Genomic DNA, 15,705 nt, shown 5'->3' on the forward strand with positions numbered 1-15,705 from the left:
AGCACTGACTTGTCTTGGGCCATGTTCCAAATGACACCCAGGGAATAGGGTGCCATTTGGGACGTATTCTTGCTTTGCCCCTGGTAATAGCATCCAAGATAAATAGCTACTCCTCAAAGCTTATCCACCAGACATACTGACATTGACACCTTTTAGAGCCAGATAAACAATCCAAGGCTATATCCTCATCCCAAGGAGATTAACCTGCTTGGCGAGAACATAGGTATGTAGCCTATTGCACTCTCTCCCGTCCACTGTTGGGTTCACAGGGAAAATGTTTTTAGCCAAAATGTCTAGTTTGTTGTGGCAAAGTAGTATTTTATACTGCAGGGCAGGCAACGTGGTATTTTATACTGCTGGGGGGGCTAGAGTAACAACATGCAAAACTATACAAATATGTAGCTACTGTATTACATTCAATTGACAATAATATGAATAAGGCCTAGTTATAATTCACCTATTCACCCACTGTGTTCAAGCCATCAATGATGCTGTACCTTTCAATCAAATGAAATGTAACTGAAAGACTAATTATAATGTTGCATGGAGACTACACATTCAACTTTTCTTGCCTTGATGACAAACATCAGCCCTGCTGTCTGTCTGTCTTTGTTGTTCGTTTACTAGCCTTGGTATTTTTCCACTTGCACGGAAGACGCCCCCATGTAGCTAACTTCACCTCTAACTAGCTACGTATCGCTTGTTTTCCCTACGTAGCTCATAGCTTGAGTTCAGAACTGATCGAGCTCTATTCCTCAGCCGACCATTGCAGTGAGCAGTCAGAAGCCAGTCGTGTCTCTCTCCGAGGCCGGATGGTAAAATCCAACCTCCAGCGGATCTTAAACAGTCATTGCTTTGCTCGCGAGAAAGAAGGAAAACCACAGTTCTGTACTACAATGGCGGATTTAAGTAGTAACGTTAATATTTGTGACATGATTGGCAAGTAAGTGAAGACGGAGAAAATAGCGAAGTGAAGTGGGGGATGGTGCATTTTTATCAGTGACGAGGAAGTAGCTACTAATATAAACTGGGATTTAATTTCTTATGACGTAAAATATTCATATTTGTCCACAACTGGTTAGCTAGATAAGTAATCTATGAAACATATCCTACATTAATTTGGAGTGACGAATTATAACGTTATTGTGTAAGGTTAGTCCTCTCTCCCTTAGCTTATCCTAAGCTAGCTAGCTAGCCAAGATACGTCATTTATATAACAGAAGCTAGGCTAAAATCTAGCTACATTATCAAGGTCCTCTAGGAAGCCTAGCTAAATCCATCACCACTTTTTACAAACGGAACACCTTAACCATTTATTTCAATTTTGTTTCAATGGTTGCCAATGACATCGTTTCGTAGTTTAGCTCGATAAGATGATGTAACGTTAGCTGTGTAACTAGCTTGCCACCTGCAAGCATAGCATAGTCAGGTAGCTTAGCTACCGTTAACTCGCTGGTCAACCAGTTAAAAGGCCCAAAATGAAACTGTCATTAGAATGGCTTGTTTAATGGATGAGCAACTTTAAAACTGAAGAAACACGCGGAATCCACGTCCATTGTTACCTTTTCTCTAAACACAATTGATTATTAATCAGAAGGCCCAAGTGACGCAACGTCATTCCTCCATTTGTGACGTCACTCTTTTACGGTTACATTGTAACATTATACCATTATACTATTAGTCCCTCAAAATTATACACCCAAAACAATATTGGAGTCATTATCAAAGTATTGTTGAATTAATCATCCAACCCCTATGAATAAATTAAATAATGGTGCAATTACATATCTACGTGGGATGAATTCATTATTACATTTAGTATGCTATTTATACGTTTGACTTGTAGCGATCATTGGCAGTTTTTTTTGGTCAAGTTAATTTGTCATCCGGCAGATACGCAGTTAAGATTGGCACGTTTTTCCTCATCGTGCACGTTTTCCCCATCGTGGGGCATTCCGAGTATTTTCGGTGAGCCGACTCCCAAACGGCTCTTTGTTCAAAATCCTTGAAAATGGACCTAGCTAGAACTCTGAAAAAAAAGTACAGATATCCAACGTATAGCCCAAAACGTAAACTATTATCTTGCACCCCCCCAAAAAAAATGTTGCAATGAAAAAATTTGCGTGGACCAGATTGACACGCTCTCCATTGTCTAGGCGGTGAGGGTTCACCCTCTAGATAATTATTTTGTAATTTATCTGCAGAAAAACGTTGTTTTTTTTAGATCAAAATGCAGTAGTTGCAGTCTGGGAGCCAAATTAATGGCTCTTTCACCGATGCGGTTCGGTTCCTGACCTTCACCAAAAAGACCCGTTCAAAAAGAGTCGTTCGTTTGCGAATGATCCATCACTAGTGCCCTCCTGATGCAAGGCAGCCTCCAGATGTCCCCTGAACAGCGTTAAGCAACCTGCTGTGTGCCATACAATGCTATCCATCACATACATGGTGGATTATGTTTATTCATGATGTAGTTTTGCCTTGGAATAATACAATTTGTTTAGGTTATATGGCTTTAGTGTGACATATTTTGCCCTATCAAATTTTATTGGTTACATACACATATTTAGCAGATGTTATTGCGGGTGTAGCGAAATGCTTGTGTTCCTAGCTCCAACAGTGCAGTAATATCTAAAAATACACAATAATACACACATCTAAAAGAATGGAATTAAGAAATATATAAATAATAGATTGAGCAATATCGGAGTGGCATTGACTAAAATACAGTAGAATAGAATACAGTATATACATATGAGATGAGTAAAGCAGTATGTAAACATTATTAAAGTTACAAGTGATTCCAAGTCTATGTGTAGGCAGCAGTCTCTAAGGTGCAGGGTTGCATAACCAGGTGGAAGCCGGCAATGATGGCTATTTAATAGAAGCTATTTTTCAGTCTCTTGGTCCCAGTTTTGATGCACCTGTATTGACCTTGCCTTTCAATGAGTATCACAATTATGAAGTAGGTGGCGAACTCACATAGCCTACATGCAGTAGCGGTGCGTGGGTCAAATCACTGGGGAAGCCAAGCCAGAGAAAACAATTAAAGCCATATTACAACCTATGTGTTGCGATAAAGCATTTCGCTACACCCGCAATAACTGCAAAATATGTGTATGTGACCAATAAAATTTGTGACCGTGATTTATAGGCCTAAAGGCTGAGACACTAAGACCCAGTGGCAGAGTAAATTAAACCACACCTTTTGTTTCATCACAAAACTGGAGAGCAACCTCTGAAGTCCACAAAGCATATTGCATGTAACAAACCGTTTCATGACCTACATTTTCGGACTATTAAACAACTATTGATTTAGAACCACAGAGTTACCGCAAGTCGCAAAGAAAACTGGAGCTGCCTCCACTATTCCAGCACCATTTCAACTTCATCATCAAATCACTTATGCTTAGTACAGTGACAGCTAAAAAAAATTTAAAAAAATGTAGTGCAATCAACGTAAGCCAAATATGATGTGGATGTCTATGGTTCTGATTTCGGTGTATTTGTGCAAGAAGAAAAAACATGTTGACTCACCCTACTTGTATGGAAACACCAATGCCATCCTTTGTCTTTTCATGTTGACGAAACGTCTATGACTCAGTTATACAGCACATGCTTTTATTTTTTGTTGTCCTAGGCTACCTGGCTAAAATGGTTGCTCGCTTGCTTAACTTCCTTTCAAGGGCATATATGCGCCAGGCGAGCTAGTTAACATTAGCCTACTACATCTAGCACATATTGAACTTACATTCCCTCAGGCCAGGGGCACAATGTATGAGTTTGTTTGGATCACAATTGCTGTTATAATCATTGGTCAGTACAGAGAATGAAGTAAAACCAAATCCCGATCTCCATCCATGGCTAATTTAGGAAAGGGCCAATTTTAACTAGCTAGCTAGCCACCGGAGGGCAACGATGCAAACAATTCAAGTTTTTTTTTTTCCTCTCGATGACGATTTGCTGTAGATGTGATTGGAGTGAAGCCAAATCCAAACTGGCTTTCCATACCAGTTTTTTTTTTGGTGCGCCAGGACCATTCACAGTTGAACGCACACAGTTTAGCTCAACGCCGATTGGCTATTTTATACTTTTATACCAAATGCTCACTGGCTTCCCTTGCATTCAATGCTACAGGTGGCAACAATGTCATACTCTTTTTGACCAGACAGCGTCAGATAGATGGCTTACAGAGACGGGGGCTCTATTTCGCTCACTCTGATGCTTTCTCCGGTGAGATACATTAAGCCTCCTTCGAATTGAAGGAACATTTATGAAACAGAGATACGAAAGAGACAATTATTGTATGTTTCTTTTCTTGGTAATTTTTTTGGGGGAAACCTGGCTTCCCTTGGCATCCATGAATACACTCCACTGCCTACATGGGCAACAGTTCCAACTAATATAATGCGCTTTGAGGGTGAATTAAATCACACAATCAGTATTTTGGTTACCAATTTTACTTGCACTTGATACGTCGGCCCGTATTGCACCAAATAATTAAAATACACCGGGGAACACAAGATTTAAGCAACGTTATCTCGCATGTTCAGAGTCCTATTGCAGTCAAAAGCTTAAAAACAACAATTAAAGATGAATCTGTGTCTCTCCCTGTCCAGCCTGTCCCTACACTGTTGTAGTACCCGCGGTCCGGGGCCTCTGTGGTGCTCCTGATGCCCCTCTCCCACCCCTGAAGATCCCAGGTGGGCGAGGGAATGGTCAACGGGATCACACTCCTTCAGCTCGGCCGCTCTACTCTGTGAGTACATACACGCATTTAACAACGCTCATGCAAATGCAACCATAATATAATCTTTCGTGTCATCCACCTCTGGCCTGCTGGCCCCCCTACCTCTGAGGAAGCACAGTTCCCGCTCAGCCCAGTCAAAACTGTTCGCTGCTCTGGCACCCCAATGGTGGAACAAGCTCCCTCACGACGCCAGGACAGCGGAGTCAATCACCACCTTCCGGAGACACCTGAAACTCCACCTCTTTAAGGAATACCTAGGATAGGATAAAGTAATCCTTCTAACCCCCCCCCCCTTAAAAGATTTAGATGCACTATTGTAAAGTGGTTGTTCCACTGGATATCATAAGGTGAATGCACCAATTTGTAAGTCGCTCTGGATAAGAGCGTCTGCTAAATGACTTAAATGTAATGTAAATGTAATGTTATGCATACTCCTCTAACACACCAGGACATCACACGCACTCATTGCATACTGCAAAAATATATTTAAGATATTACAATTTAAAGCCGCATATGTAACTTTTTGGGCGTTCTGACCAAATGCCCATAGAAATGTGACTTATAGATGTGTCATTCTCATTGAAAGCAAGTCTAAGAAGCAGTAGATATGTTCTATGTGCGCTATTTCTATGCTTCCTCTTATGTTTCGATTGTGTCTTTTACTTTTGGTTTTGTACACCAGCTTCAAACAGCTGAAAATACAATATTTTTGGTTATTGAAAAGATACTTTTGGTCATGTAGTGTATGTGAACACATGCTCATCGAACATCTCATTCCAAAATATGGAGTTGGTCCCCCTTTGCTGCTATAACAGCCTCCATTCTTCTGGGAATGCTTTCCACTAGATGTTTGAACATTGCTGCAGGGACTTGCTTCCATTCAGCCACAAGAGCATTAGTGAGGTCGGGCACCGATGTTGGGCAATTAGGCCTGGCTCGCAGTCGGCGTTCCAATTAATCCCAAAGGTGTTTGATGGGGTTAATTAAGTTCAGGGCTCTGTGCAGGCCAGTCAAGTTCTTCCACACCGATCTCGACAAACAATTTCTGTATGGACCTCACTTTGTGCACTGGGGCATTTTGATGCTGAAACAGGAAATGGCCGTCCCCAAACTTTTGCCACAAAGTTGGAAGCACAGAATAGTCTAGAATGTCATTGTATGCAGTAGCGTTAAGATTTGGAACCGGGGCTTAGCCCGAACCTTGAAAAACAGCCCCAGACCATTATTCTTCCTCCACCAAACTTTACAGTTGGCACTATGCATTGGGGCAGGCAGCATCGCCTTCTGCCAAACCTAGATTTGTCTGTCGGACTGCCAGATGGTGAAGCGTGTTTCATCACTACAGAGAACACGTTTCCACTGCACCAGAGTCCAATGGCGGCGAGGTTTACACCACTCTAGCCGACGCTTGGCATTGCGCATGGTGATTTTAGGCTTGTGTGCGGCTGCTCGTCCATGGAAACCCATTTCATGAAGCTCCCAACGAACAGTTCTTGTGCTGACGTTGCTTCCAGAGGCAGTTTGGAACTCTGTAGTGAGTGTTGCAACCGAGGACAGTGAGCTTGTGTGGCCTACCACGTCGCGGCTGAGCCGTTGTTGCTTTTATACGTTTCCACTTCACAATAACAGCACTTACAGTTGACCGGGGCTTCTCTAGCAGGGCAGAAATTTGACAAACTGACTTGTTGGAAAGGTGGCATCCTATGACCGTGCCACTTTTTAAAAGTCACATTTGGGCCATTTAAACAGCATGCATCCCTCCTATAGACAAGGGGATAAGGACTATGTAAAGGGATCCATTTTTGACGTTCTGAGCATATGCAATGTGTCTGCCTCTGACGTAAAAAAACAAATGTTTGACTTCCACGTAAATACTTATTTTAGGTTTGGAAGTGCGTTGGTCGCATTTTTTATCGTAGAGCTATGAAACGTATGTTATTTAGATCAGCCTTGCTTGATACATTCAGCAATTGCTTTGCCATGTCTGTGCCGTGACGCAGTCGAGCTGGATAAATATTTTTCTAACATGCTGATGACTACACCGTGCACACACATGCGAGCGCCATTACGCGCATGCTGATTTTTGTCCAGACTCGATCAGGGCTCGCAGGTTGAAATATCGAAACGCACTCTGACCCAACTATATTAATTTGGGCACAGGTCGAAACACATGAAACATTCATGGACATTTAGCTAGCTAGTTTGATGTTGCTGGCTAATTTGTCCTGGGATATAAATAATATAAACAAAACATTTAATATAGTGAGTGTGCCCTCTCTGGTATTGGCATGTGCCAACAGCTTGTAGATACAGTGCGGGTATAGCCTACATAATGAAATGATTATGGACAAAAGAGTGAGATTAGTTTTATTTGTCAAACAAGCATCAGTGATCGTGTCACCAGAATAAGACCATCAATATTTATTGGAAAGGAGGATCAAGCTCATCGCCTCCACTTTCGCCACCCTGAAGTTCATAACTTATTTCATCGGTACCCTAATAAACTGCATGCTTTCCCAACGAGTCGTAGTGGGAGGACCACACACGTCATCATGTGACTCGAAGTTTACTTCGATATGGTGGTTATTATAAAAAAAAATATTTACGCAGTGTTTCTACCAACATTTCTCAGACACAAGAAGATCCCACCTTGTCTAGCATATTTTGTTTAGTCAACATTTGGAAAGTTGGCTGACGTTTTCTGTTTCCATCATGATAAATTAATACATTTTCAATACATTTAGTTGATTCCCTATTAAGGTCAATATATTGTTGAATTCCGTTTTAATGCCTGGATTCCGTGAGGGCCCTAAATATGTTTGGACCCGAATTAAGCTCTCTATTGTTCCTGCAGTGAATTGTTTTGTAATTTATCTGCAGATAATCGGCATAAAGCATAGGCTTATCAATAGTCTATGCAAATTAGGGAGCCAAATGAACGCAGGTCTAACCGGCGGGATTCGGTAGGATACGCTGACTAACGAGGTGAGAGTTGGTCACTTACGTCACTGTCTGGCAAGCCTCAACGTCCTAAGAAAGGAAAACCTAGGAAATCCTTTGGTTTAATTGTCCCGATGCGACACCATGGATATAATCACGTTGCATGATTTATGAATGGCAAAGGGGTATAGGAGGTCGACTTTATTCAGGCAGTTCGACACCTTTTATAAACTAGTCAACACTTGCTGTTCAGTTGTCAATTAAAGCACAGTAAATGGCATACTATGTGCCACGACTCTGTGTGGCTGGCTATGTGAAACACCAAATAAAATACATTTCCTAGAATGCTCATCGTCACCACATTACATGGGACGTGCAAATTCACGAGCATCATGCTCTCCCTCCCTCCTCCATGTAAATACATTTGACTGAAACCGACCACAGCACGTGCACATTGTACTGGGAGGCGGGGCAGACTGCGTTTCCCAGTCATCGCTCGCTTTGTGACTGACAGGTGCCTATCCTATCGATAGGTCGCTGAACGATACGCGTCTTCTATTCTAGCGGGAGAGGGGTCGACAAGCTAGCCAATTGAAACTTTTAAATGAAAAGTAGCCTAATTTAATATGAGGTGGAAAAAGTAGCCAGCTGAATATGAGTCTGTAACCGAGCTGATTAGCTGAGGACCGGCGCGAATGGAAAACGCTGTTACTCATTTGTAATTATTTGGTTGGCCGGAAACTCTACCGAGCCCTTTTTAGAAGCTGTTAGCAGGATTTGCATATAAAGTGAAGTACTGCTTGAAATAAAAACAGATATTACTTTTCCATTGCAAAAATGTTGTTAGTGTGCTCTAGTGAACACAATCCTGAAGTCATCCAGGGAGTTGTTTCATTAATGATCCCTTCTTCAAGTGAAATGACTGATTTAACGCTCCCCTCCTTCCCATTTTGGTTTTCCAGGACCGGAAGTTGACTGTGACAGAGGAGCCGGCGGGGAACGGTCGCCCCGGGATACTCCACTTCCAGAGCCGCCCCACTGTTTCCAAGGTGATCCACTGGGACGCTGTGCTGAGCGGGAACGCTCTGTATGTGGAGATACCGATGGACCCGCTCCCCGAGGGCAGCAAGGAGAGGTGTGTGCCTGTGCTCTGTATATGAAAATCTGCGTGTGTGTGTGTGTGTATAATCTCATGTTGTCTAATTAACCCTGCCTACCTCTCTCTCTCTACAGTTTTGCGGCTCTTTTGGAGTATGCGGAAGAACATCTTGAAGTTGTCAGCGTGTTCGTCTGCTTTTACAAGAATAGAGATGATCGCGGTACGTAATGCGTATCCACCAAACCTATGATCTCAATGGATAAGCATCCACACAGTGAGCTGAAAGTATTGGGACAGTAACATCTTATTTATTTTACCCCTTTTTCACCCCAATTTCCTGGTATCCAATTGATTCAGAGGGGTTGGGTTAAATGCGGAAGACACATTTCAGTTGGAGGCATTCTGTTGTACAACTGACTAGGTATTCTTCCCCCCCCCCTTTAGTCCCCCCATTTTAGGAGACCAAAAGTTTTGGGGCAAATTCACTTGTATGTGTATTAAAGTAGTCAAAAGTTTAGTATTTGGTCCCATATTCCTTGTACGCAGTGATTACATCAAGCTTGTGACTACAAAATTTGTTGGATGCATTTGCTGTTTGTTTTGGTTGTGTTTCAGATTATTTTGTGCCCAATAGAAATGAATGGTAAATAAATAAGTATTGTGCCATTTTGGAGTCACTTTTATTGTAAATAAGAATAGAATGTTTCTTAAACACTTCTGCATTCATGTGGCTGCTACAATGATTACGGATAGTCCTGAATGAATCGTGAATAATGAGGAGTGAGAAAATTGCAGACATAAACATCCTACCTCCCAAAATGCAAAACTCCCCGTTATTGTAATGATGAGGTCAGCATGTCTTGGGGTTATGATATTGTGCGTCCATCTTTCTCACCATTAAATCAGGAGTATCCCAAATAACAAAATGTGTCACTGTCCCAATACTTTTGGAGTTCACCGTTTATGATGGAAGGTCGTCCTTGATGGTATTTCTTCTAATATGTGTCTTTGTGTGTCCCCACAGCTAAACTTGTGCGCACATTCAGTTTTCTGGGCTTCGAGATAGTGAAACCGGGCCATGCCCTTGTCCCACTCCGACCTGACGTTTTCTTCATGGCCTACAACTTCGACAAGGACTCTTCCTCCGATGAGGATTAGCTCTGACCCCTGTGGGGTGTTCCAGGAAACAGAATCATCAATTTAGCCAGCTAACTTTGATAAACAGCCAGATATAGGCACATCCTTTAGATTTTTCTGGTTTATTTAAATGTAAAAATGTATTTAGAAAGCTAAACCTGAGTATGGGTTTATTGGTTGAGTCAGTCATAAGCATTTCAATTCTATATTCTAGGAAAGGTGAAGTAATTTCAGAATGTTTAGTGAAGACATTTAGCTGGCTAAGTAACACATTGATCCTGCTTATTGGAACAGCCCCCAGCATAGCATGGATCCCAACTTGAATTGTGCTGTTTTCACTATTGTTTCACAAACTGTTTCAATGAAGAGATGGTTCAGCCAGACTGAAGTCTGATGACCATGCTGTGATGACCACAATTGTGAAGTGAAACAATTGTGTGAAACGGAGCAATTGGGTTAGGGATCCAGGCTTACCCCTGCCCCCACATTACCCACTGCTCCACCAAACCCCACTCTCCTATGTGACCCAAGTGCTTACATCCTTCTATGCTTTTGTTCAAAGGAAGTGGATGATTAGTTTAGATATTGTATCCCCCAGTTTCACAGCTTGGCTGACATTTCTCTCCTCTCTTTCATCCCTTTAAGTTCTTTTATTATTTAGGTTTCATTGGTATTTTGTTCATTACTTAAGAGGGAACCATGTTTTTACGGACTTTGAGCATATTGCAATTCTCATAACTATTATCATCAATCGATTGTCTGTTTTATTCTTATTGTGTTGATAGGCGGAAGGAGAATTTTTTTTCTTATTTCTTGAATGTAAAAAGACAGGTCATCAGGTTTACGCTTGGGTACTCCAGCTTTTAATTTGATTGGCTATATTAGATATAAGCTTTTTATTTCATTGGCTAAGCTATAAAAACATGTCCAACCCTCCTTTGTGACAAACATTTTGATAATAAAGCACTCAAGTCCTCTGACAAATGTTGTAATGTGTGTAAACATTGCTTTTATGCAAAAAAGCTCCAATATTGGTATTTCATTGCTGGATAATAGCCCTTTAAACTTTAGCACACGTGAATGCTGTTATGTGTAACTGGTTTGGGTGCTTACATTTGAGAAGTAAATATCATGTAAAATTATGGATTAATTGGTTCAAAGCAACCAAAAAAAGTCAAGTCCTTTTTGCTTTTCTTTCCTGTATATCTGAAAATGATTGTACCATTGTTTGGATAAAATTGTTGTGATGTTTCGATTTGGATTTTTGGACTAGCATTCCGTTTAACTTTTTGATTCTTCGTGTAGTTTATAAGTTTGATGTTCACCTTGCATAGTGGTACCTATTGTGCTTCTGTGATAATAAAAGTAAGAAAAATATCATTGCCTCCTTGTCTCTGATACATCATCTTATGGATTCTTTCCTTCTCCCTATTCTGTAGTCTTGTTCTTTGTTAATGCACTTTACATTTACACATAACACACTGGATTTGACACATTTGCATGATCATGGGGCAGTGGTTCTTATTCCAGAAGTTGACCCCAAGTGTATGCTAGTTACTGTTCAGTATTTCTTTGCAATAACACATTTTGACAGTTCAAACACAAACATCTCTCTGATAGTGTAAATATTTGGCGTGAAATGCAATTGATTGAATTAAAGGCAGCCAACTCTGATCTATTGCCACTAATTGGTGTTTTTGACAAATCTAAGCTTGTGCCAATACTTGGGCAAAAGATCAGAATTGGACTCCCTGTGTAAACGCAGCTGTAGTTATTCAAATGGTTTCCATGGCTTAATCAATTTGTCTTTGCTGTGTCAGTTGCATTGGAGGAAGAGGGCCAAGGTCCCCTCCCTTCGGACCTTTCGATGCATTTTGAGGATGTGCAGAATCAAGAGATTGAGAAAAAGCCCTTGTTTGCACACTAGGGCTATATTCCCATTCTCCAAAAGTATGCACTCGTAGACTTCCCCCTCTCATGGATTTAAAAGTAATGAACTGGTGTGAGGAATGTGGTTGAAATGCCATCCAGCTATGCTTGCACTAATCCAATGCTTTTAAATGCATAGTAGTGCACACTTCAGGAGAAGGATAGAGAATCAGAATGCAGCCCTAGTAATGTTTGCACAGTAAGCGAAATAGGTGAGTTACAAAATTAGGGTAAGTATTGGAGGCTTGAAAAGTGTAATATGTTACTCCACTAGGGGGCAGCTCACCACAAGGGAATGCTCCTTCCTTCCCACCATGAGGTCAACAACAATGTTCCTAGTTATCACCTGCACCATTATGTATGTATGGCGTTTTACCTGCACAATCGAGGTGAGAAATCCTGTTTAGTCAACTCAGTCAAGATTACCTGGGTGCGTTGGTTTCACCTGCAGAATCCAAGGGTGAAATAATCCTCTCTCCCTAGTCCCTATACAAAGACAAACTTAGACAGTGACTACCTTCTCAATGGGTTTATCTCTGATCATTAAAATGGAAACGTGGCAGAGGCACTACATCTCATGTTCTTTGTATGTATGCCATATCACCTGCAGAATCCAGAGGTGAAATCCTCTAACTCAGGAAAACCTGGCTCTATTCTACCCTAATTCATTCTGTGATCACCTTCTCCATGGGTTTATCTGTCTGGGTTTTAAAAGTGGAACCATTACGTTGCAGTCAGCGGCACAGAAAGTCTAACGTTCCATCCTGCATACTCAGCTCAGCGTTCGGGACCATTTACACTTCACCGTAGAAACTGTTCACCTAGTATAGTAACCAGGCCATAGCACAGCACCTGGCTGTGGCTCTACTACACTGATCAGCTCAGTTGTCGAGTAGGTAATAGGTACCTACCTATACATGGGGTCTCTACGCATTAACATTCTCAATCTCAGACTAACATACATACATACATACATACATACATACAGGCATACAGGCATACAGGCATACAGGCATACAGGCATACAGGCAGCCCAATTCTGATATTTTGCCCAATTATTGGCTATGGATCTGATCGGATTGGTCAAAAGACCAGTTAGTGGCAGAAGATCAGAATTAGGCCGCCTGTGTAAACGCAGGTAAGTTTCTCCAGTCTTTCACTGCCCTTCACAGATGTTATAGCACTGGGTATGTAAAACCAATATAGCAGAAACTAGGTGGGAATCTGAATATGAGGTGGTGTGACGAGAGCAGAGAGGAAGATATATCCTCTTGGCATGAATGGCAGCCAGAACCCACTGTTTCCGCTGAGGCCCGCAGAAGCCCAGTTTGGGCTGGAAGAAAACTGAACAGAAAATATTTTTTTTCTGGAATCAAAATATTTAATAGGTGCATATCAAGTATTATTATACCATGTATAAAATTTCAGATCACAATATGAAGCAATGAAACTCTTCAATCAGGCTGACAGCAGCAGGTAAAGGTTGCCACATAAAATAATAACTAATGACTAAAATAGAATAGGCAACTAAAATTATAGAAAAATGCCATATGTTGTAGTAGCATTATTGGAAATTATAGACATTACTTTTTTTATTTTCAACATCTTTTTCTTCAATAAGTGCAATAAAAACAGAACACAACACTAAAGCTGAAGCGAAGCGTCCACTTGACGTCTAGACAGTTACTGTTGTCCACAGCAGTGGTAGGTAGAGTACACGACTGGGGGCAGGTAAGATTGCAAATGTTCCCAAAATTCTCATAGGTTTTCTAAATATCCCAGTTGAAAGATTCCTGGATTTCCTGCTTTCTCCCTCCTGATTCCATGAATCTTTCAACCGGGATTTCTGGAAAACCTGGAATGTTGGGCAGTTACCGGAATCTTGCAACCCTAGGGACGGTGGGGACGAAGCAAAGCTCACAGAGGAGAAGGAAACTATTAGCTTGCGAGTTGATACAGAAGAGAGAAAATTATTTTCTGTTCTGTATATTTGCGCCTTGAGCAGTAGGAAGGAATGCACATCACAGTTTGCTGCTTTAGAGACCATAGCATAATTTAAAACATTTTGCATTTGCATGTCTTTAAAAAATCCTGAATTCTTTGAATGAAAAGGACATCACCACGAAAACAAACAAACAAAAAAGGAACGGAGATCAGAGAGAAGAAGAAAGGGAGGAACAGGCTGAAATTCAAATGGACCAGTAACAAAGAAAAAAACTAACATTGTACACTACATTTCCCATCACCCCGCTTCTCTAGGTTGTGACCCCGAACCCCTGACCCCTATAGGTGCTGACTTCAGGCACCTTCCCCTGGAGGCTACGTAGCGTTAGAGCCATATATTCTCTACATGGCTATGGTTAGCATTAGCATCCTCGCTGGCTGTTCCTCACATGGACAGGTGATGAACTGCTAAGTTCTGCGGACTGGGGACGTGGAAGGCTTGGGAAGGAGGGAACCCTTTGGGGTGTTAAGGGGTGGTGGTACCCAGGAAGGGAATCCATGGCAAGGTTAGGGGTGGGTGGTGCTCAGGAGAGGTCTTCTGAGGCATGGATGATTTCAGGCTGGTGAAGTTAATGGGGACAGTCCAAGTTCAACAGGTGCATGTATGTGTGTACCAATGTGTCTATACGTAGGTTTTGTATGTGTGCATCATCGGTATGTGATTTGTGTAACTACTTGTGTAAGTGCAAATGTGTGTATCTATGTGTGTGTCGCCGTGTACATGTAGTGTGTGTGCGCGTGTGTGTGTGGCCTCATCGGCCCTTGCTGTACCCAGGAAAGAACTGGTCCAACAGCAGCTGTAGAGTTTTGTTGAGGACCATGATGTAATCTTTACCCAGGTCGTGGCGACATGCAGGGCAGGTGTACACTTCCGCTCGGAAAGACCGCTGCAAACAGGTCTGGGAGGGAGGGAGGGAGAGAGTGAGAGACAAAGAGTGAGAATGCCACAGATCACAGAACAGCATGGGTATCTAAAAGCTCAGACACACTGGTAGGATTGTCAAATGTTCGCCTGCTGACAGTATTTAGCACCTCTGAAGTGTGTCGGCAGTCAATCTCTTTTGTGTTCACACAGCAAAGACCTTGGAAGTCGTCAGCCACTCATCCTTGTTATTAAAATACTCCAAACCAAAAGGTGACAGTAGCTATGGTTTGGCAATGCATGTCTGTGCGTATTGCTTATGGTTTAGATTCAAAGCCATCTTGCTAAGTTGTAGAAAACCCTTGTTGATACTAGCCATATGGCCACAGCTAGATAACTACCTAGCAAGATGACGAATAAACAATTGAATTCACTATCCATAATCCTAAACGGCCAGTGCCAGCCCATAGCCAAATGTTTAGATAGCGTTAGCATATTCGCTAGCTAGCACAACATAGCTAGTTAGCTAGCTAAGGACGTATTTAGTGTTGTGTGCATTGTGTCTGTGCACTTAGCTAGCTACCATACTATAGCATACAGTGCATTTGAAGTGTAACTGTTTCATCCAGGAATGTACGGTGAAAATGCCATTTTCATTATTTTTTGGGCTCCTCTACATGGGGTTCGTGCTCTCTGACTGGCTCAAAGTCAAGTTGTTGGTCACTGACGAGCATCGCTGTTCATCACGCAGCAGGAACCGCTTTCATTCTAGCAAGAAAAGGAACGGCTTCCCACTGTGATAAGTACCTAGCGGCAATGACATGCTCGGTGCGTCTCATATTTAATAAGGTTATAATGTCTTGTGGTGTTCCTCAACCATCCCTTCTTAGACCTTTGTTGTTTCAATGTATCTAATATCTCGTTTTCTTTTTTTGTCACGTCACCATACTTTTTCAACTTTTGTTTATCATTTACATTGCTACACCA

General features: G+C 41.8%; 2 protein-coding genes across 5 annotated transcripts in view; one reads left to right on the forward strand and one right to left on the reverse strand.

The window, feature by feature from the left end:
• The first annotated feature begins 715 nt into the window (after positions 1-715).
• oaz1b (ornithine decarboxylase antizyme 1b) lies at positions 716-11,300 on the forward strand. Its single transcript, XM_014125339.2, is given in 6 exon segments — positions 716-943; positions 4,617-4,668; positions 4,670-4,756; positions 8,650-8,822; positions 8,921-9,006; positions 9,811-11,300. Coding segments are annotated over 6 exon segments (663 nt in total). The 5' UTR covers positions 716-812; the 3' UTR covers positions 9,945-11,300.
• A 1,910-nt stretch (positions 11,301-13,210) lies between these two features.
• The window catches only part of LOC106561404 (E3 ubiquitin-protein ligase UHRF1), a 46,180-nt gene continuing 43,685 nt past the window's right edge, over positions 13,211-15,705 (reverse strand). For 2 of the 4 annotated variants that reach the window (XM_045688204.1, XM_045688200.1), the window contains exons 16-17: positions 14,628-14,755; positions 13,211-14,416 (exon numbers count right to left, since the gene is read on the reverse strand). In XM_045688204.1, the coding sequence (XP_045544160.1) occupies positions 14,323-14,416; positions 14,628-14,755 (222 nt within the window). In that variant the 3' untranslated portion in view covers positions 13,211-14,322. Of the gene's footprint in view, positions 14,756-15,705 lie in introns of all 4 variants that reach the window. The other 2 variants (XR_006757022.1, XM_014125351.2) reach the window with 1 other exon arrangement.

This window comes from Salmo salar, chromosome ssa01 (genome assembly GCF_905237065.1).
Source record: "Salmo salar chromosome ssa01, Ssal_v3.1, whole genome shotgun sequence".
Taxonomy (NCBI): Eukaryota; Metazoa; Chordata; class Actinopteri; order Salmoniformes; family Salmonidae; genus Salmo; species Salmo salar.